General features: G+C 50.5%; 8 protein-coding genes across 8 annotated transcripts; 3 read left to right on the forward strand and 5 right to left on the reverse strand.

Moving 5' to 3' along the window:
* Positions 1-34: 34 nt before the first annotated feature.
* UHO2_02485 (uncharacterized protein) lies at positions 35-607 on the reverse strand (the record flags this gene model as incomplete). The annotated part of the gene is made up of 1 exon (XM_041555273.1): positions 35-607. The coding sequence occupies one exon, from the start codon at positions 605-607 to the stop codon at positions 35-37; it is 573 nt and encodes a 190-aa protein (XP_041411207.1).
* Positions 608-978: 371 nt separating this feature from the next.
* On the forward strand, positions 979-1,798 carry UHO2_02486 (putative ubiquitin thiolesterase L3; the record flags this gene model as incomplete). Its single annotated transcript, XM_041555274.1, has 2 exons — positions 979-1,647; positions 1,736-1,798. 2 exons carry the CDS (start codon positions 979-981, stop codon positions 1,796-1,798), a joined length of 732 nt encoding a protein of 243 aa, XP_041411208.1.
* A 98-nt stretch (positions 1,799-1,896) lies between these two features.
* Positions 1,897-3,066, reverse strand: UHO2_02487 (uncharacterized protein; the record flags this gene model as incomplete). The annotated part of the gene is made up of 1 exon (XM_041555275.1): positions 1,897-3,066. One exon carries the CDS (start codon positions 3,064-3,066, stop codon positions 1,897-1,899), a length of 1,170 nt encoding a protein of 389 aa, XP_041411209.1.
* A 784-nt stretch (positions 3,067-3,850) lies between these two features.
* On the forward strand, positions 3,851-4,897 carry UHO2_02488 (uncharacterized protein; the record flags this gene model as incomplete). The annotated part of the gene is made up of 1 exon (XM_041555276.1): positions 3,851-4,897. One exon carries the CDS (start codon positions 3,851-3,853, stop codon positions 4,895-4,897), a length of 1,047 nt encoding a protein of 348 aa, XP_041411210.1.
* A 150-nt stretch (positions 4,898-5,047) lies between these two features.
* UHO2_02489 (uncharacterized protein) lies at positions 5,048-7,232 on the reverse strand (the record flags this gene model as incomplete). The annotated part of the gene is made up of 7 exons (XM_041555277.1): positions 5,048-5,199; positions 5,303-5,520; positions 5,582-6,312; positions 6,404-6,425; positions 6,508-6,591; positions 6,647-6,860; positions 6,956-7,232. The coding sequence occupies 7 exons, from the start codon at positions 7,230-7,232 to the stop codon at positions 5,048-5,050; spliced, it is 1,698 nt and encodes a 565-aa protein (XP_041411211.1).
* Positions 7,233-7,602: 370 nt separating this feature from the next.
* UHO2_02490 (uncharacterized protein) lies at positions 7,603-11,829 on the forward strand (the record flags this gene model as incomplete). The annotated part of the gene is made up of 2 exons (XM_041555278.1): positions 7,603-8,602; positions 8,702-11,829. 2 exons carry the CDS (start codon positions 7,603-7,605, stop codon positions 11,827-11,829), a joined length of 4,128 nt encoding a protein of 1,375 aa, XP_041411212.1.
* Positions 11,830-12,377: 548 nt separating this feature from the next.
* Positions 12,378-14,660, reverse strand: UHO2_02491 (uncharacterized protein; the record flags this gene model as incomplete). Its single annotated transcript, XM_041555279.1, has 1 exon — positions 12,378-14,660. One exon carries the CDS (start codon positions 14,658-14,660, stop codon positions 12,378-12,380), a length of 2,283 nt encoding a protein of 760 aa, XP_041411213.1.
* Positions 14,661-15,450: 790 nt separating this feature from the next.
* UHO2_02492 (uncharacterized protein) lies at positions 15,451-16,519 on the reverse strand (the record flags this gene model as incomplete). Its single annotated transcript, XM_041555280.1, has 2 exons — positions 15,451-15,545; positions 15,679-16,519. The coding sequence occupies 2 exons, from the start codon at positions 16,517-16,519 to the stop codon at positions 15,451-15,453; spliced, it is 936 nt and encodes a 311-aa protein (XP_041411214.1).
* Between the last annotated feature and the right edge of the window lie 2,292 nt (positions 16,520-18,811).

Consider the following 18,811-nt stretch of genomic DNA (forward strand, 5'->3'; position numbering starts at 1 on the left):
CAGCAATCTCCCTTCCCTCCTATTACCTCACCCACTAGTCACCCCTCGGCGCCACCTTCAACTCAGGAAAAGCCTCATCCAGCGCCGCATCCAGCTTATCCTTGTACCTCTCCACCGCCGTGTGTTGACCATAGCTATACTGATTTTCGCTCGCCAGTCTATTAACAAAGTTTCTCGTATGAATATCTGGGTTCTTCCCCGCATCCAGCATCTCCAGTACATCCTGCGGCACCATTAGATGTGCTCTATGCAGTTCTTCCTTGGTCGCATCGAGAGCAGCGAGAGCCTTGATACATTCGTTGACTTTGTTGGCTACAAGGTGTTGGGAACCTTCTTGGACGTCGGCTGAGCAAACGGCGAGTTGGTAAAGGAGGTCGACGACGGAGCGGACGCGCGTTTCGAGGTTTGCGCGGACGGCAGAGGTCGGATCGCTGGAATCAGAAGTTTGAGGATGTGCGTTGGAGGAAGGAGGTTGCGGGGAAGACTGTTGGGGTGCGGCGTGTGAGGTGGTGGTGGTTGTGCCGTTGGCGGTGCCTTGTTGAGGTTCGGGAGAGGGGGAAGGGGAGGTTGGGGTGATTTGACGTTGACGTCTTGCTGCCGAGGGCATAGCTACAAATCCTTGATGTGACAGAGCTCCACTAGCTGATGTCCTTGGTTGCTGCTCGAGAATCGATGCTATTGAGCAGAAGTCTGCCGACGTCGTTGCTGGTGGTGAAGATAAAGCTTCGAACGTGCTGCAATCCAAAGAAGGGTTTTGCCGCGGATCTCACCGAGACGCGAATTTAACTCATGTTCGTTCGGCCCAGCTAACAGTGCGGTAAAATCCGGACTCAGCCTCCACACTGCTTCATGCCTACCGCACCGGCCACTTCCAACACTTCCTGCCCTTCACATCCTCCTCTCCTCTCTTCCACATCACCTTATTCCACCCCCTCACCTCTACTCCGCGACCTCTGGCCCCATAGAGATCATCTCACAATGACAACCACCACCACCCGCCCCAAATGGGTTCCTTTGGAAGCAAATCCCGACCTCTTCACATCCTGGTGTTCCTCCATGGGCATGGACACCTCCAAGTTCGCCTTCCATGACATCTACGGCACGGATCCTGACCTTCTCGCCATGGTACCCCAGCCCGTTGCCGCTGTCCTTCTCCTCTTCCCTATCCACCCTTCCATGGAGAAATCACGCACTGAAGCCTCCGCTGCAGCCCCCGCCTCCCCTCCTGGCACCGAAAACATCCTCTGGTTCAAACAAACCATCGGAAACGCATGCGGTACAATCGGCCTCCTTCACGCCCTCGCAAATACTTCGGCCGTATCGGCGATCAAATCTGACTCGCCGCTCGATACTTTGTTCAAGAAGGCTCGTGCGACGAAGGACGCAGATGAACGCGCAGAGGTGCTGGTAAACTCGAAAGAGTTGCAGATGGTGCACGAGTCAACGGCGAGTCAAGGTCAGAGTCAGGCACCGGAGGATTTGGATAATGTTCTTTGTCACTTTATTGCTTTTGTGAGGAGCGAGACGGGCGAGCTGGTTGAGCTGGATGGAAGTTGGGGTAGGAAGGGACCGCTGGCGGCGGGGAAGAAGGTGGAGTCTCAGGAGGATTTGTTAACTGTTGCTGTGGAATATGTTAAGGAGAACTACGTGAGTGACCAAACCATTCCACACGCTGACCAACTAGCTGACACCAGCATACTGACACATTTACTTTGAACTACGTTGCGCTCAACAGATGGCCATCGACCCCAACAATGTCAACTTTAACCTCATCGCCCTCGGACCATCGTTCGATTGACCGAGCTCAACGCACATTCTGGATCTCACACACCTCATCTCGGAACTACGTCTGTTGTCGGTCACTGCACAAACACCGCTGCAACGCGTGTGTGAAGGCTAGAGATGCCCCTGATTAGCAGCCCTAACTGCATGTGCAGCAGCAGCAGTAAAGTCATCATAAAACGCAAACTCCAACCCAGACTCTTCCAGTGTCTTTTTCGCATCTTCACTACCCGTCCCCTTCATCCTGACCACAATCGGTTTCGTAATATTATCCTCCTTCGCCGCATCGATGATCCCTTGCGCGACAATATCCGTTCGAGTAATCCCTCCGAAGGTGTTTACAAAGATCGCTTTCACCGCTTCATCTCTATTCAGCGTCTCAACTGCAAGTTTTGCGTTGGTGCGATTGGCTCCCCCTCCACCGTCGAGGAAGTTTGCTGGTCTACCACCCGCAATGTTGAGACCGTCCATGGTGGCCATTGCGTTTCCTGCTCCATATCCGAAGCAGCCGACGTTGCCTTCCGGTTCTTTTCTGGAGGAGGTGAGGGGTGTAGGAGAAGAGATTTGGGAGAGTTTGACATAGAACAGACCGCCGTCCTCTGCGCGGGCTGTGTTCGGGTCTCGTGGGCGAGAGGTATGGTAGGGTTGGAGGATGGGTTGTCGTCGGATGCTGAAGTCATCGAACTCCAGGTAGGGGTTGAGGAGTGAAAGTCCAGATGAGGAAGGGGAGAGGATGAACGTGAACCAGAGTCCTTCATGAGTGTCAAACACTTTCCAGAGCTCTTGGATGACTGTGCGAGCTTCTGAGCCCAGGCCGTGAACAAGAGAGTCGAGGGTGGAAGAGGGGAGGGTGGAAGTGCTTGAGCGGAGAGTAGCATGTGCGATTGCTTCTGGATTTTGCCGACGGAAGTTGAGGAGTCCTAGTCCACCACGACCGAAGTATGTGCTATCGAGGGAGGAGAGGGAAGAGACGGTAGCGGAAAGAATGCTTGGTCCGAAGAACTTTCCTTTGCCTTCATCGTTGGGCCAGGTTAATTGAGGTTCGCGATCGGCTGAGATAAGGATTGCTACTCCTTCAGCCGGAGTGGTTGAGGAAGCGGACTCGACTTTGACTGAAGATGGAAGAGACACTCCTGCTTCAGTGAGGAACTTTGGGATGTCTTTCGATTCCAGGTGGAAGTCTCTTGCTGCAAGAGGAGCGACAGTTGCGATAGAAGATGAGACACAGGGGCGTGTTGCCCATCGCAGAGCTGGAAAGGCTCTTGTTGAGGTGCGCGACAGCATGATTGCTTGTCGTCAACACTATTGATGGTCGGGAGTCAGAGCCTAGTTTCGACGAGGATCGAAACTGTCGCGGTTGTTGATGACGAAGAAGAAGGTAATTTGGCACCGAAGCGCTGGTCGATACCATCAGCTTGCAAGCGAAGAAGAACAGTACTGTGCAACTGACCCTCCGAAAAAGCTCGTGGATACGTTCAGCGTGGTTGACGGTGAAGAGGAGCAGTATTGCCTGGCTGACTCTCAGGAAGAGCTAGTAGATACCTTGAGCAGACAAAAAGTGGGGTCAGTGCCAAGTGTGGAGCAGCAAGGAATTGCGGGTTTAACTCTGGCTACCTTCGGCTGCGGGATGGATGTGCGAATTTACGAAAGCTTACAGCCGGAAAGCTTTCTTCACCGCTCTGCTCCACTCCCTTGGTCTTGCCGATCTGTCTTCCCCGCACCGGCCACCATTGGGAAGAGGCGGTGGGCAAGCGGGGCGCCTCATTAAAGTGTTGTCCTTTGAGACTGATTGCAGCTTCATCATCACCACCGGTCATTACCTTCCGTTCCTGCCTTCATCAGGACCCACAAGTCAGACTGCCACGTCAAGCTCGGGAGCAATTGCGGACAGCTAAAAGCCATAGAGACAGAGAGAAACTGTAGATCGGTCGCTCCGTAGCACCCGCACCAATCTACTGACACAGACTAGCTGCATTCCGATTGGGACGAGACCGTATCATTGTGCTGCAAAAAGTACTTTGGTGACTTTTGGCGAGGAGGTGCTCATACCTTCCGCCAACTATCCAGGATGATGCACCCAGTCACAGCTCGGACGACCCTCGCAACCTCACGGAAGACCGCAGCTCTCACCTCAACCTTACGGCGTCGCTTCGCAACAACCTCAGCCCGATCCAACTACTCAGACACGATCTCCAACCTCGCCCAAGGCCCCCAAAGCAACGTCGTCGTCCAAGGTTTCACCGGCAAAGCCTCTACCGTCCACACATCCATCTCCCTCTCAATGGGAACAAACATTGTTGCAGGTACCTCTCCCAACAAAGCAGGCACAAGCCATCACGATCGACCTGTTTTCTCCTCTATCAAAGAAATCCTTGATGCAGGGATCAAAGTGGACGCAACATCGATCTTTGTCCCACCTGCTCTCGCTGCTGATGCGATTATCGAAGCGATCGAAGCTGAAGTTCCGCTCATTGTTAGCATTGCTGAAGGTGTACCCGTCAAAGACCAGTTCAGGGTGATGGAAAGGCTACACAGTCAAAATAAATCGAGGTTGGTTGGGGCGAATAGTCCCGGGTATTGCAATCCTCTGGGTTGTCGGATGGGTATTAGTCCGATGATCACCTGCGCTCCAGGACCGGTAGGGATTGCGTCAAGGTCAGGAACGTTGAGTTATGAGGCTAGTTGGGCGACCAAAGCACTAGGTCAATCTTATATTATCGGCTTAGGCGGGGACTTCTACCCTGGCACACGAACAACGGAAGCGTTGGAGTTCTTAATGAGCGATTCAGATACAGAGGCCATTGTGCTAGCTGGTGAGATCGGTGGTTGTATGGAAGAGGAGGTGTACGAGTTGCTGAATGACCAGAGGTGTAAGTACAAGGAAGGTGGAAAGTTTAAGAAGCCGATAGTGGGGTTCGTGGCAGGATTGAATACGCCGCCTGGTCAAATGTTTGGTCATGCAGGGGCGATTTGGAGAGATGGAACTGGATCAGCGATCGAGAAGAGGAAGATGTGGGAAAGCGTTGGGATTAGGATGGCGGATGCGATTGCAGATGTGGGCAAGTTGATTGAAGAGGAGATGAGGAAGTACGGGGTCCCCGTCAACAAGGCCTGATTCACTCGCTGCGACTCATCAACACCATGGAAGATCGGAAGGATGGAATCATACACACAGTTGTACACACCCAATGATAGGGGGCTTGAAAGTCTGAAATTGAGCCTTCCAACGGTATACAAAGGAAGCGAGAACCAAGGGACCAGTAGACTACCTGATGATACTGTTGGTGTTGGAACGGACCCTCGAGTTGGCGGTCGAGGTGTTGGTCTTGGAGTTGGCAGAAGTACGAGCGGTGGGGTTCCACTTTTCGAACTTGATAAACTCTCGGGAGTGACAGAAGATAGCCATCATCGAGGTGACTGAGTACCAAATAGTAGTGCACATGGCAAACAAGAAGATGCCGCCCATTCTGGTGAAGTGCGATCTGTTCCTTGCCTGAATGCAAGCTGGTCAAACCCATACAGATCAGGTTGACAGCAAGAGCGAACATCGACAACGAGTATCCACCAAAGTCCTCAAAGTACCGCTTGAGACCCTGAGTGGGGAGGTTGTAGCAGATACCAAATGCAAGCATGAAGACGAGCTGAGAATTGATGTAAAAGTAGAACTCGCGGTAGAGGAGAAGCTGGAAGAGACCGATACACGAACGCCATTTGTTGCCCTCCGAATAAGCACCACGACTAATGGAAGCAAGAGCGTGACGGAAAGCGACCTGGGTCCAACCTTGAGCCCAGCAAAGACCTTGCTTGACAAGAGCAGAGAGGGGTCTCGGGAGCAAGCTCGTAGGAGAGAACCTTGAGGTTGTACTCGAAACGAGCTCCCGAGATAATGGCGCGCATATATGAGTCGATATCTTCGGTCAACATATGCTTTTGCATACCCAGAGTGCGAAGAAGAGAGGCGTTCCAGTGTCCGTTGGAACCGCCGAAGAAACCGTAATCCTGAATTTCGGCACGACAGGAGTGCATAACACCGTAAATGAGATCGGATTCGGAAGCGATGAGTCGGGTCATGAAGGTATCGGAATAGTTGTAGATACAGCATCGACCCTGGATGATATCGACACCTCCTTGCATGAAGCGCTTGGCGACCCAGCGAAGCGCATCGGGCTCGGGGTAGTGATCAGTATCGTAGAGAGTAATGATTTCGCCCTTGGACTCGAGAGTGAGGAAGTGATTGAGGTTGTCGGCCTTGGAAGTGGACTTGGGGACCTTGAGGATGCGGAGGCTGGAACGCTCCTTGGCGAGATTTCGAAGTTCTGTCTCGACGGGCTCGATGGGGCAAGGGGTGTTGTAGCAAACGTTGATGGTCATTCGGTAAGGGGCGTAGTTGAGCTCTCGAAGAGCATATCTGGCTTGACGCCTGATGATATCTTGTTCATTGGGGAGGTAGGTGGCGAGAACGACATTGATCAAAGGCCACCCTTGACCTTGGTTGAGCTTGAAGCCGTGGACCTTGGCATGACGCCATGCCTTACGTGCGTTGATGGCAGGTCAAATACTCTGGATGGCTTCGGTAGACACCGAAAGCGCAGTGAACGTCTGTAGCGCAACGGGCGAGTACCAAAGAGCTCGGTGGAGTACGGCTGGGATAAGGAGGTAGAAGAAGAAGGATATCATCGAGTAGCAAATGAGCATGATCATGGGTGTCCAACCGTAGTACCATACCGAAGTCTGGCCGAAAAAGCCTTGTCATTGAAGATCCTGCCATGTTTGCGGTGTGATTTATCTGTGGGCCGGATCGAATCGGTGCTTGCGATGAGGTGTGGCTGGTTGCTCTACGGCCGCTCTAACAGATTGGAACTACCTTAAAGGGGTGAGAAAGGGAGAGTGAACGTCTTGAAGGAGTGTCTCGGTGAAGGGTATATGAGGGATGATTGTGACGGGTGAAGAAGAAGGATGTGTCTGCTTTTTGAGAATCGTCAAAGGAATGGCAGAGAGTCGCTTGGCGGAAGACTCGATTGGCTGGAGGGAGAAGGCGTATGTGGCTGACAATGAAGCTCGCGGTTCGAAAGGCGAGGCTCTATCACAAAGAAAATCACATTCATTCCTGTGACAATATAAGGGTTTCCAGACGGAAAGAGGAGGCGCTCTGCTGGCGTGCGAATGCGCTTACGCCAGATGGAATCAGAAGAGAAGCTCGAAACAAAGCGGCCAGGCTGAAAACGGCAGGTGCGGGCAGAGATAGGCAGAAGAGCTTGCCTGAGACACTGTTTGCGGAAGAAAGTCAACGACGACAGCTTAAGCTCGTGCACAAAGTCGAAGCTGTTGCAAGCAGACGGCGGCAAAGCATGGATTGCCGTCGCTGTAATTGTACGCCCGCACCCGACAGCTAAAGACGGAAGGCCAAAAGAGTATACGATACGGATCAAAGAAATGAGGTCAAGAGCCATGCCATGCCCTATACGGCACTCTTGAAAGGTGTCAGCCGTCCAAAAGAGCGCACGAAAACGAGGCGTCGAAATAGTTGAAGTAGATAAAGCCGCACAAAGCGTGGAGACAGTGAAGGTAGTGCTTACGGCCGAGTAAAAGGCCTGAACATCTTAGCACGGACCACATGTGTCACAACCTACTCAAGACAAATGCTTTGTTATGCTCCGCAGTCCGCTGCTCTTCTTTTGTATATATAGACTCCTAGCTCTCTCGCTCTCTCTCTCTCCTACTATCATCATCAACAAAGACACCTCAACCCCAACCACTGACGAATGACTCCAAGACGCTGACGAATGACTTCAACTGATTAAGAGTCTGACACTCAACGCAATGCCGCCATCGACAAGAGCTGGACAGACGGGAAGGGGCGATGATGATCAAACGACCACAAGCAATGGACAGGAGGAAGGATGGCTCACGCAGGTAGTCAGGATCCTCCAGCTGGCGAACCCGGCACTATCGGCAGAGGAAGCAATAGTACGGGCCATGGGTCTGGTCAACATTAGCAACCAAGCTCCACGCGGGGAGACCGAAAAGATCCCCAAGGACGTATCGAGCTCCATTGCTCACATCAAGAAGCTCAGCGATAGCAATTGGCACACCTGGGAACCCACCTTTATCGACTGCCTCCAGAGAGTGCATAACGCGAAGGAAATCCTGTATGGTACCGTTGTACCCGGGAGCGAGGAATACGATGAAGACCTAGACAAGGCACTCGTGGGCCTCATCCACGCCTGCTGCGATAACAGCCCGGATAGCCGCATCGACACCTACACCGTCAGAGGGGTGGATGAAGAAGTTCAACTTGGTAGCACACTCTATGCCAAACTCAAGAAGGCACTAACACTAAACGACGCTGTAAAGCGAGCAGGACTGCAGGATCGTATCCACACAGTGCGCTTGCACAATCGAGACGTTGTCAGACTAGGCAAGGAACTTGATTCGATCTGGAACGATGCGGCACGCCTCGGAAAGCGTTTCGACGAGGACCTCAAGAAATCAACTCTCTATCGCTGCACGGCTCAAGATTGGTTCTACGCCAACACCGTCGATGCACTGAAAACGGCCAAACCAGACTGCAAGTATGACGAAGCCTACCATGCACTGGCCAAGAAACAGCAGGATGGTGAGATCACTGGTCGTATTAGAGGAGCAGCAAGGGTCGCCACAAACGCGGAACAGGGGAGTGCCAACCAGGCGGAGCAAGGACCCAGGGGAAGGCGCGATCCTCGCAATCCCTTGGCCCCTCCAAAGTGCTATGCTTGCGGAGGACCAAATCACATTGCTCGAAATTGCACAAACGCACGAGGCACAAGCGAACCTGTCGCTCGTACGACACAGGAGGTGAACCACTAGGAACTCGGGTGCACCTTTCTAGCAGTCGACAGGGGCGAGCGATCAGCATGTGACACCTGGATCATCGATTCAGGTGCAACCCATCATATGGTAAATGATGAGAGAATGCTGCTCACCTCAACGAACAAGGTCGGCCAAATCAGTACGGCAGGGGACGAAAAGCTTCAGGTGAAGGCTATAGGAGATGCCTCCCTTCGGGTCGGTGAGGCCACCATCCAACTATTGGATGTGCTTTATGTACCGAAACTGAATGCTAACTTATTGTCCGTACAAGGCTTGATCGAGAATGGTGCACGAGTAATCTTCGATGAGTTTGGAACTACCATAAAGCAGAACGATGGTACCCAAGTACAATTCAAAAGGGACAGAAGACAGGGCCACTTCAAAGTGCGAGGACAAGCACTGGCCTTGGAACTGGAGGAAACACGAGATGGCGTCCCAGAGGACAACCAGAACACAGGAAAACTAGATAATGCCCCAGAGGGCAATAAGGACACGAAGCATCGAGACAGCTACCTATGGCATGAGAGGTTCGGACACCCAGGACGAGACAAAACGAGACAAATCCGGGCCCATTACCTAGGTACCGATGAGGAAATGGAACATGAGTCGAAGCACTGCAATGCGTGCAGTCAAGGAAAACAGACTCGAGCACGGATGAGCCAATCAGAGTCGGAAAGAATGGAGGCACCATTAGAGCTGGTACACGTAGACCTGATGACAGATTTCAAAGGACATGCCAACTACCACTATGCACTAGTTGCTGTGGACGACTTCTCCTCTCTGATCTACGTGGAACCACTCTGCACAAAGAGTGCTGCACTCACGGCGCTGAGAAGGTGGATAGCCAGGATGGAACGGGCAACGGACAGGAAACTCAAAACACTCCGCAGCGACAATGGAGGAGAATGGTGCAGCATAGCAGCCGAAGACTGGCAAACTCAAGAGGGTTTTAAGTGGCAAAAGAGCGTCCCGGGGATCAGCGTCCAAAATGGACGGGCAGAGAGAGCAATCAGATCGGTCCAAGAAAAGATGCGCTCGATGCTGATTGGTCGAGCTTGCCCTAGAGAGTTGTGGCCGTACGCAATCACAGCAGCAGCACACGTGATGAACCTTACCCCGTCAGCCACCAAAACCATTCCCCACGAGGCCTTCTATGGAACCACTGCGCACAAGCTGGCCCAGCAACTGCGAGTCTTCGGATGCTTGGCATGGGTTCATGTTCAACAGAAGGACCAGCAAGGCAAGCACGGAGCTAGAGCAAAGCCAGCCATCATGATTGGGTATGACGACGAACACAAAGCATGGAAGTTTTGCAACCCGGACCAGCCTGCGTCAATTCAATGGAGCAACTCAGCAACGTTCCATGAGGACAAAGGATGGAGTGATCGCCAACAAGAGGCAGTCAGGCCTGTGGTGACCGCGGAGGTCGAGGAGGAGAGTGTCACGCCAGCCATAGTGGAGGAGGAGACCAAATCAGAGGCTGCAGTGGAGGATCTCCTAACAGCCGAAGACAGCACAGTAGGCGCCGCCAACACAGCAATACTGAACCTGGACCCAACACTTGGGGAAGCAATGGATGGTGAGGATGCCCAGCTCTGGAAGGAGGCAATACGAAAGGAGCTAGAAGGACTCGAGGCAATGGGGACTTGGGAGGTGGTGCACCAACCACCAGGAGTACCACTTGTGGACTCTAAGATTGTGCTTCGGCTGAAGCTTGATGCTGACGGTGTACCTGTTAAGCACAAAGCGCGACTGGTTGCAAGGGGCTTCACACAGAGAGAGGGGATCGACTACCAAGAAACCTTCTCTCCAGTAGCACCCCTCGGAGCGATCAGAGCCATCTTAGCACTAGCGGTGCAGAACAACTGGGAGGTACATGCTCTGGACATCACTATGGCTTACTTGAACTCCACGTTAAAGGAAGCAATCTACATGAAGCCGCCAGAAGGATCAGGAGTAGCACCTGGCAAGGTGTACAAGGTAGTCAAGGGCCTATATGGCCTAAAGCAGTCTGGGCGAGAATGGAATCAGGAGTTCGACAGGTCTTTGCGACGCATGGGATTCTTCCAGGTAGAGTGCGCTCCCTGCATCTACACCAAGGGACAGGGTGAAGATATGGCCATTGTGGTCATCTACGTCGATGATACACTAGTCATAGCACCACGGCTGGAAACGGTCCTAAAGGTTAAGAAGCAGATTGGTCAGAGATGGAAGATGGAAGATAGTGGTGAGGTCTCTCACTTCTTGGGCATCAAAATCAGTCGAAACCGTGCGATGCGCACCATGACGATTGGTCAGTCAGGGTACATCGACCAAGTGCTGGCAAAGCACTTGGACAAACGCACGAAGCCGACCATGGTTCCAATGCAGAGCATACCGGAGGGAACCCTTGTCGCAAGCGCAGCACAACAGAAGGAGTATCCGGTGATTGTTGGCAAGCTGCTCTGGGTCGCCAACAGCACCCGGCCCGACCTTAGTCTCACCGTGGGTGTTCTCGCTAGGCACATGCGTGAACCATCGCAGGAGCATTATCAGGCAGCACAAAGGGTCTTACGCTACCTCGAAAGCACAAGGCAGGTTGGGTTGGTTTATAGGGCAAGTGAGTCGCAAGAGCCACTGGTTGCACACAGCGATGCAAACTGGGCAAGCGATGCCACCATACAGAGAAGAAGCACATCGGGGTCAGTGGCGTTAGTGTACGGGAACCCAGTAGCCTGGAAGTCAGCGACACAAAAATGCGTGTCATTGTCTGCTGTCGAGGCAGAGTTCATTGCAGCCACGGAAGCAACACGTGAGGTGCTCTTCCTCAAGCAGCTGCTACGCTCAATTGGCATTGCCACAGGCACACCGACGGTCTACTCGGACAACACTGGTTGCATACAGGTTAGTAAGGACCCAGCACAGCACTGGAAGCTTAAGCACATCGACACCAAGTATCACTTCGTCCGTAACAACATACAAGAGGGAAGGGTGCAGATCAAGTACGTAGACACCACAAGAAACTTGGCAGATGTACTCACGAAACCCATTGGGAGGCAGGCAATGCAGCAAGCAAGATCTGGGCTACACCTGCAAATACCGGCAGCAGTGTACGGAACGGGGTCCCCGAGCTATGCAACAGTGTTGAAGAACGGAGATCACACCTTGAAGCAACAGCATAATGAACAGGGTACATATGCTGTTGAGGGGGGGAGTTGAAGTAGATAAAGCCGCACAAAGCGTGGAGACAGTGAAGGTAGTGCTTACGGCCGAGTAAAAGGCCTGAACATCTTAGCACGGACCACATGTGTCACAACCTACTCAAGACAAATGCTTTGTTATGCTCCGCAGTCCGCCGCTCTTCTTTTGTATATATAGACTCCTAGCTCTCTCGCTCTCTCTCTCTCCTACTATCATCATCAACAAAGACACCTCAACCCCAACCACTGACGAATGACTCCAAGACGCTGACGAATGACTTCAACTGAAATGTCGATCTAGACCCGGAAAAAATTAAAATTCCGCCCGACTCAATTGAAGCGTATTGTTGTTTTTCGGTGATGATCATCTAAGTACAAGTTCGCATCCGGAGGTTCCCATGTCTTTCGCCACTTGCGCACAAGCAGAACTGATGCAAAATTTTTGATTTGGCCAGAGTCTTTGCTTTGTTGTGTCTCATTCGGCCAGAATCTTCAACTCCCTCCCTCAACAGCATATGCAACTGTTTCGTTATGTTGTTGTCTCAGCATGTGGTTTTGCAATGGTCCTTACAGGATGGCTGCATAGCTTGGAAACTTTGTTTCAGTGTCTACAGTTGGGGTCTGCAGGTGCAATCCAGGTCTTGCTTGCTGTATTGCCTGTTTCCTGACAGGTTTTGTAAGGATGTCTGCTAAGTTCTGCTTGGTGTCCACATATTTGACTTGCACTCTCCCTTCTCGGATGTTGTCATGAATGAAATGATACTTGATGTCAATATGCTTGAGTTTCCAGTGCTGCACTGGGTCCTTGCTGACTTGTATACAGCCCATGTTATCCAAGTAGACTGTTGGAGTACTGGTGGCAATACCAATTGAGTGCAGTAGTTGCTTGAGGAAAAGCACTTCTTGTGTTGCTTCTGTGGTGGCAATGAACTCTGCTTCAACAGTGGATAATGACACACATTTCTGTGTTGCTGACTTCCAGGTTACTGGGTTTCTGTACACGAACACCACTGATCCTGATGTACTCTTCCTCTGTATGGTGGCATTGCTTGCCCAGGTTGTGTCACTGTGTGCAATCAGTGGTTCTTGCAGTTTGTTTGCTCTGTAAATCAATCCAACTTCCCTTGTGCCTTCAAGATATTGTAAGACATGCTGTGCTACCTGGTAGTGCTCCTGCAACAGTTCCCACATGTGTCTAGCAAGAACACTCACTGCAAGGCTGAGGTCTGGTTGTGTGCTGTTGGTGATCCAGAGCAGTTTGCCAACAATCATTGGGTACTCCTTTTGCTGTGCCCTGCTTGCCACTGTAGTCCCCTCCAGGATCTCCTGCATTGGGGCTGCAGCTGGTCTTGTGCATTTGTTCAGGTGCTTCTTTAAGACTTGATCAATGTATCCTAACTGGCCAATTGTCATTGTATGCTCTGTGTGATCTCTGCTGATCTTGATGCCAAGGAAGTGGGAGACCTCACTGCTGTCTTCCATCTTCCACTTTTGACCAATTTGTTTCTTGACTCTTAAGATGGTTTCAAGTTGTGGGGCTATAACCAGAGTGTCATCAACATAGATGACCATGATGACCAGGTCCTCACCATGTCCCTTGGTGTAGATGCAGGGAGCACATTCTACCTGAAAGAAGCCAATGTGCTGTAGAGACTTATCAAATTCCAGGTTCCATTCCCATCTGGATTGCTTCAGGCCATACAAGCCTTTGACTACCTTGTACACCTGACCAGGTGCTACTCCTGATCCTTCTGGTGGTTTCATGTAGATTGCCTCCTTTAGCATAGAGTTCAGGTAGGCCATTGTGATGTCCAGGGCATGTACTTCCCAGTTGTTTTGTATGGCTAGTGCTAGGATGGCCCTGATTGCTCTGAGGGGTGCAACTGGAGAGAAGGTTTCCTGATAGTTGATTCCCTCCCTCTGTGTAAAACCTCTTGCAACTAACTGTGCCTTGTGCTTTATTGGCACACCATCAGCATCAAGCTTTAGGTGGAGCACAATTTTGGAGTCCACAAGTGGTGCTCCAGGCAGGTGACATATGACCTCCCATATGCCCATTGCTTCAAGTCCTTCCAGCTCCTTGCAGATCACTTCCTTCCAGAGCTGAGTGTCCTCCCCATCCATTGCTTCTCTGAGTGTTGGATCCAGGTTTAACACTGCTGTGTTGGTGGCACCAACCACATTACCCATGGCTGGTAAAAGGTCCTCTATGGTGGCCTCAGACATAGCCTCCTCCTCCACTGTGGTAGTTGCTGTGGCATCTTCTTCCTCAATTTCTACTATGGTTATGGGCTTGTAAGCTTCCTGCTGGTAATTGTTCCACCCCTTGTCCTCATGGAAAGTTGCAGAGTTGCTCCATTGGATTGATGCTGGTTGGTCTGGGTTGCAGAACTTCCATGCCTTGTGTTCATCATCATATCCAATCATGATAGCTGGTTTTGCTCTTGCCCCATATTTGCCTTGTTGATCCTTCCATTGGATGTGAACCCATTCCAGACATCCAAATACCTGTAGTTGTTGCACCAGCTTGTGTGCAGTGGTTCCATAAAAGACTTCATGTGGGATGGACTTAGTGGCTGATGGAGTAAGGTTCATCACATGTGCTGCTGCAGTGATTGCATAAGGCCATAATTCCCTGTGACAGGCCTGGCCAATGAGCATCAAACACATCTTCTCTTGAACTGACCTAATCGCCCTTTCTGCCCATCCATTCTGGGCACTGACTCCCAGAACAGTCTTTTGCCACTTGAAACCTTCCTGAGCTTGCCAGTCCTTGGCTCCTTGGCTGGACCACTCCCCACCATTGTCACTGTGAAGTATCTTGAGCTTCCTGTTTGTCATCTGTTCCATCCTGGTGACCCATCTCTTCAGCATGGGAAGTGCTGTGCTTTTGGTGCAGAGTGGTTCTACATAGGTTAGGGATGAGAAATCATCCACTGCAACTAGTTGGCATGGCCCTTGAAGTCTGTCATTAAGTCAATGTGCACCAGTTCTAATGGTGCCTCTGCTCTTTTTGACTCTGATAGACCCATTCATGCCTGGGTTTGTTTTCCCTGACTGCAAGTATTGCAGTGCTTTGACTTGTGTTCCATCCTTTCATCAGTGCCTAAGTAGTGTTCCTGGATCTGCCTTGTCTTGTCCCATCCTGGGTGGCCAAATCTCTCATTCCAAAGGTAGCTGTCCTTGTTTTCCTTGTATGTATTCATGCTCTGGTTGTCCTCTGGGACATCATTAAGTGTTTCCTCCAATTCCAAAGCCAGTGCCTGTCCACACACCTCAAAGCAACCTTGTTTTCTGTTCCTCTTGTATTGTATTTGAGTACCATCATTCTGCTTTATGGTGGTTCCAAACTCATCAAAGGTTACCTGTGCACCATTCTTGATCAAGCCTTGTATGGACAATAAGTTTGCATTTAGTTTTGGCATGTAGAGTACATCCAATAACTGAATGGTTGCATCTCCAACCTGGAGGGAAGCATCTCCAATAGCCTTCACTTGAAGCCTTTCGTCTCCTGCCATACTGATCTGACCTGCCTTGCTTGTCCAAGTAAGCAACATGTTCCCATCATTCACCATATGATGGGTTGCACTGGAGTCCACAATCCAGGTGTTGCTTGTTGGTTGCTTGTGCCAGCTGTTTGCTAGGAAGGTGCACCCAAGTCCCTATTGACTTGCTTCTTGGACCAGGTGGGCAGCAGGTCTGGCTGTGTTTGGTGCAGGATTGTGGGGATTGTTGCTGTTTGTGCAGTTGCATGCAATGTGGTTTGGTCCCCCACAAGCATAGCACTTTGGGGGAGCCATGGGGTTGTGGGGATCATGTCTGCCTCTGGGTGCTTGCATTGCCTGATTGGTGTCTGACTGTCCCATACCTGTGGTGACCCTGGCTGCTCCTCTAATGCAGCTGGAGATTTCACCATCTTGCTGCTTCTTTGTGAGTGCATGATAGGCTTCATCATATTTACAATCAGGTTTGGCTGTCTTGAGCACATTGACAGAGTTGGTGTAGAACCAATCCTGGGCTGTGCAATGGTAAAGGGTGGATTTCTTGAGGTCCTCATCAAAATGCTTTCCAAGGTGTGCTGCATCATTCCAGATGGAGTCAAGTTCCTTGCCCAACTTGACCACATCCTGATTGTGCAGGCACATGGTATGAATGCAGTCCTGCAGCCCTGCTCGCTTGACAGCATTGTTCAATGTCAGTGCCTTCTTAAGTTTAGTGTAAAGTGTGCTACCAAGCTGGACTTCCTCATCTGCACCTCTGACAGTGTAGGTGTCAATGTGGCTGTCTGGGCTATTGTCACAGCAAGTGTGGATGAGGCCTACAAGGGCTTTGTCTAAGTCTTCATTGTAGTCCTTGTTTCCAGGTGCAATGATGCCATACAGGATCTCCTTCGCATTGTGCACTCTCTGGAGGCAGTCAATGAAAGTAGGTTCCCAGGTATGCCAATTGCTGTCACTGAGTTTCTTGATGTGTGCAATGGAGCTTGATACATCCTTCAGAATCTTCTCAGTCTCCCCATGTGGAGCCTGGTTGTTAGTGCTGACCAGGCCCATGGCCCATATGCTTGCTTCCTTGGCCATTAGTGCTGGGTTTGCTAGCTGAAGGAATTTGACTACCTGCATGAGCCATCCTTCCTTGGGTCCATTGCCTGTAGTCACTTGATCATCATCCCCCCTCCCTGTCTGACCAGCCCTTGTCGATGGCGGCATGGTGTTGAGCTTCAGACTCTTAATCAATTGAAGCGTATTGTTGTTTTTCGGTGATGACCATCTAAGTACAAGTTCGTGTCCAGAGGTTCCCATGTCTTTTGCCACTTGTGCATGAGCAGAACTGATGCAAAAATTTTCATTTGGCCAGAGTCTTTGCTTTGTTGTGTCTCATTCGGCCGGAATCTTCAACTGACTCCACTTTGCTGCATTTAATACTGCTGGAGATAACGATCCAGCAGGACACGATCTGGTGACTGATTGGGGAGAGTCAATCAGATCAGAAATTGGGCAGGCCCACATGATGAAGATTGAGGGCAACAGTGGCACATCCATTGTCATAGACAGTCATTAGGTGGGATATTCTCACAGACAGCCACAAACCAGAATGTATATAGCTAGTGAGCAGAGAGCTCAAGCTCTCCACTATGTTCTTTCCTTATGTCAATATAGTATAGTGTTTAGCTCAATAAGCTTGGACACTGTACTGTGACTAATACCTCCCGATAAGGGTCGATCGGAGTTCTATATTTCAACAGGTTATGAGCCCAATAAGCCGATACACTACCGATACACTATCAGCAACAATAGCAGGTTATGAGCCCAAATCGCCGTTTTCACTACCTCCGATCAGACACTTAAAACGATGTCTAACATCAGCTACTTTCTATATGACAATTTCGTCACCCCGGTGCAAGATCTCTTGCCCTGGTTGCCAAAAATCCTTCAGAATCGCTTCAACCGAGTAATGGCAAACGAAGCGTACAGTCCCTGTCCAAAGTTTGGGGACAGGGTCCAATAGACAATAAATCAACTGTCTGATAGCATACCTTCCATCTGCTTGGAGGAGTGATCTCTCATAAGTGTCAGACTGAGCAAAACACACAGTGAGCAAGCTCAGAAGAAGGGCTTTTGATTGCAGTGAGTCTCGGAGCTGACTAATACTTGAGCAGACCTCCATGCTTAGTAAGCACTTGCTCCACATGATGCTCCATCGACTTGATCACAGGTTTGATATGTTCAAGCATGATCTGGGTGTTCCACACTTCCTCTGCAGCTCTGGCAAGCTCATCCCAGGTTTTTGGAACTGGCAAATGCTTACCAAGCAAGTTTTTGAACACATACCATATGTTCTCAATAGGGTTAAGGTCTGGTGAAGCTGGCAGGTGTTCCTGCATCTTAATGTGGTATTCGGCCTGCCATTGCTTGCAGATAGCAGCCTGATGACAGCTGCTGCCATCTTCAACAACCAACAGGCTGTCAGGGTATGCACTAACAGCAGTTATGGCATCCCAGAGTGGCCCATCGATGATCCAATCACAATATCTGACAGCTGTGAGGTTCTTGGCAGGATCCCATTGATTAGCCAACCCCTACCACTTCTTTCTTGGAGCCAATGGGAGCACAAACAATGGGGTTTTAAGGTTGTATGCAATGCTGGCCCATACCTGGATGCTGAAATGGCCAGAATGGAACATTGGAACCATGTTGTTGATGTCTTCTTGAGTGTTTTTCTGGTGACTAACAGTTAAATTTAGATACACCGATACAGAGGCCACTAGCAGGCGCTCGCTCAATCAGATAGTCTCAGATAAAAGGCTTGCATTGCTTATTGTATGATAGTGACATGACTTGGAGTATATATACATGCTCTGGGCACTCATCTGTGCTTACCTTGTCGAGTCATTCCCATATGCCACATATCTACTTTCATGTGTGTTGTCATGTCAATGTATTAGTCCCCACTAGCTTCGCATTCTGCTTGTCTTTCCTCATTGTTCTGTCTCTTCCCGATTTCCCAATCCTGTGTACTCCCATTCAATATGTCACATGTTGGCGATGCTGATGCATCTTCAACTCCCCCCTTCAATGGCATATCCAATCCCATCATTTTTGATATCCTTGTTGTATTGAGTCCCTTGAGAGGCTTTGTGAGTATGTCAGCCATGTTGTTGACTGTCCCAACAAACTCAATCAATATGTCACCATCTTGTACATGATCCCTGATGAAGTAATATCTAGTGTCAATATGCTTGAGTTTCCAGTGCTTGGCCGGGTCCTTGCTGACCTGTATACATCCTTGACTGTCAGTGTACAAGACTGGTCTAACTTCCATGATCCCTAAATCCCTCAGTAAGTATGAGAAGAAAAGAGCTTCTCTTGCCGCCTCTGACACAGCAACCAGTTCTGCCTCCACTGCCGACAATGCTATGCACTTCTGTACATGTGACTTCCAGCTGACTGGACATCCATATACATATGTGACTGCCCCAGATGTGCTCCTTCGTCCATTGG

The sequence above is a fragment of the Ustilago hordei genome (genome assembly GCF_900519145.1).
Source record: "Ustilago hordei strain Uho2 genome assembly, contig: UHO2_contig_04, whole genome shotgun sequence".
NCBI lineage: Eukaryota > Fungi > Basidiomycota > Ustilaginomycetes > Ustilaginales > Ustilaginaceae > Ustilago > Ustilago hordei.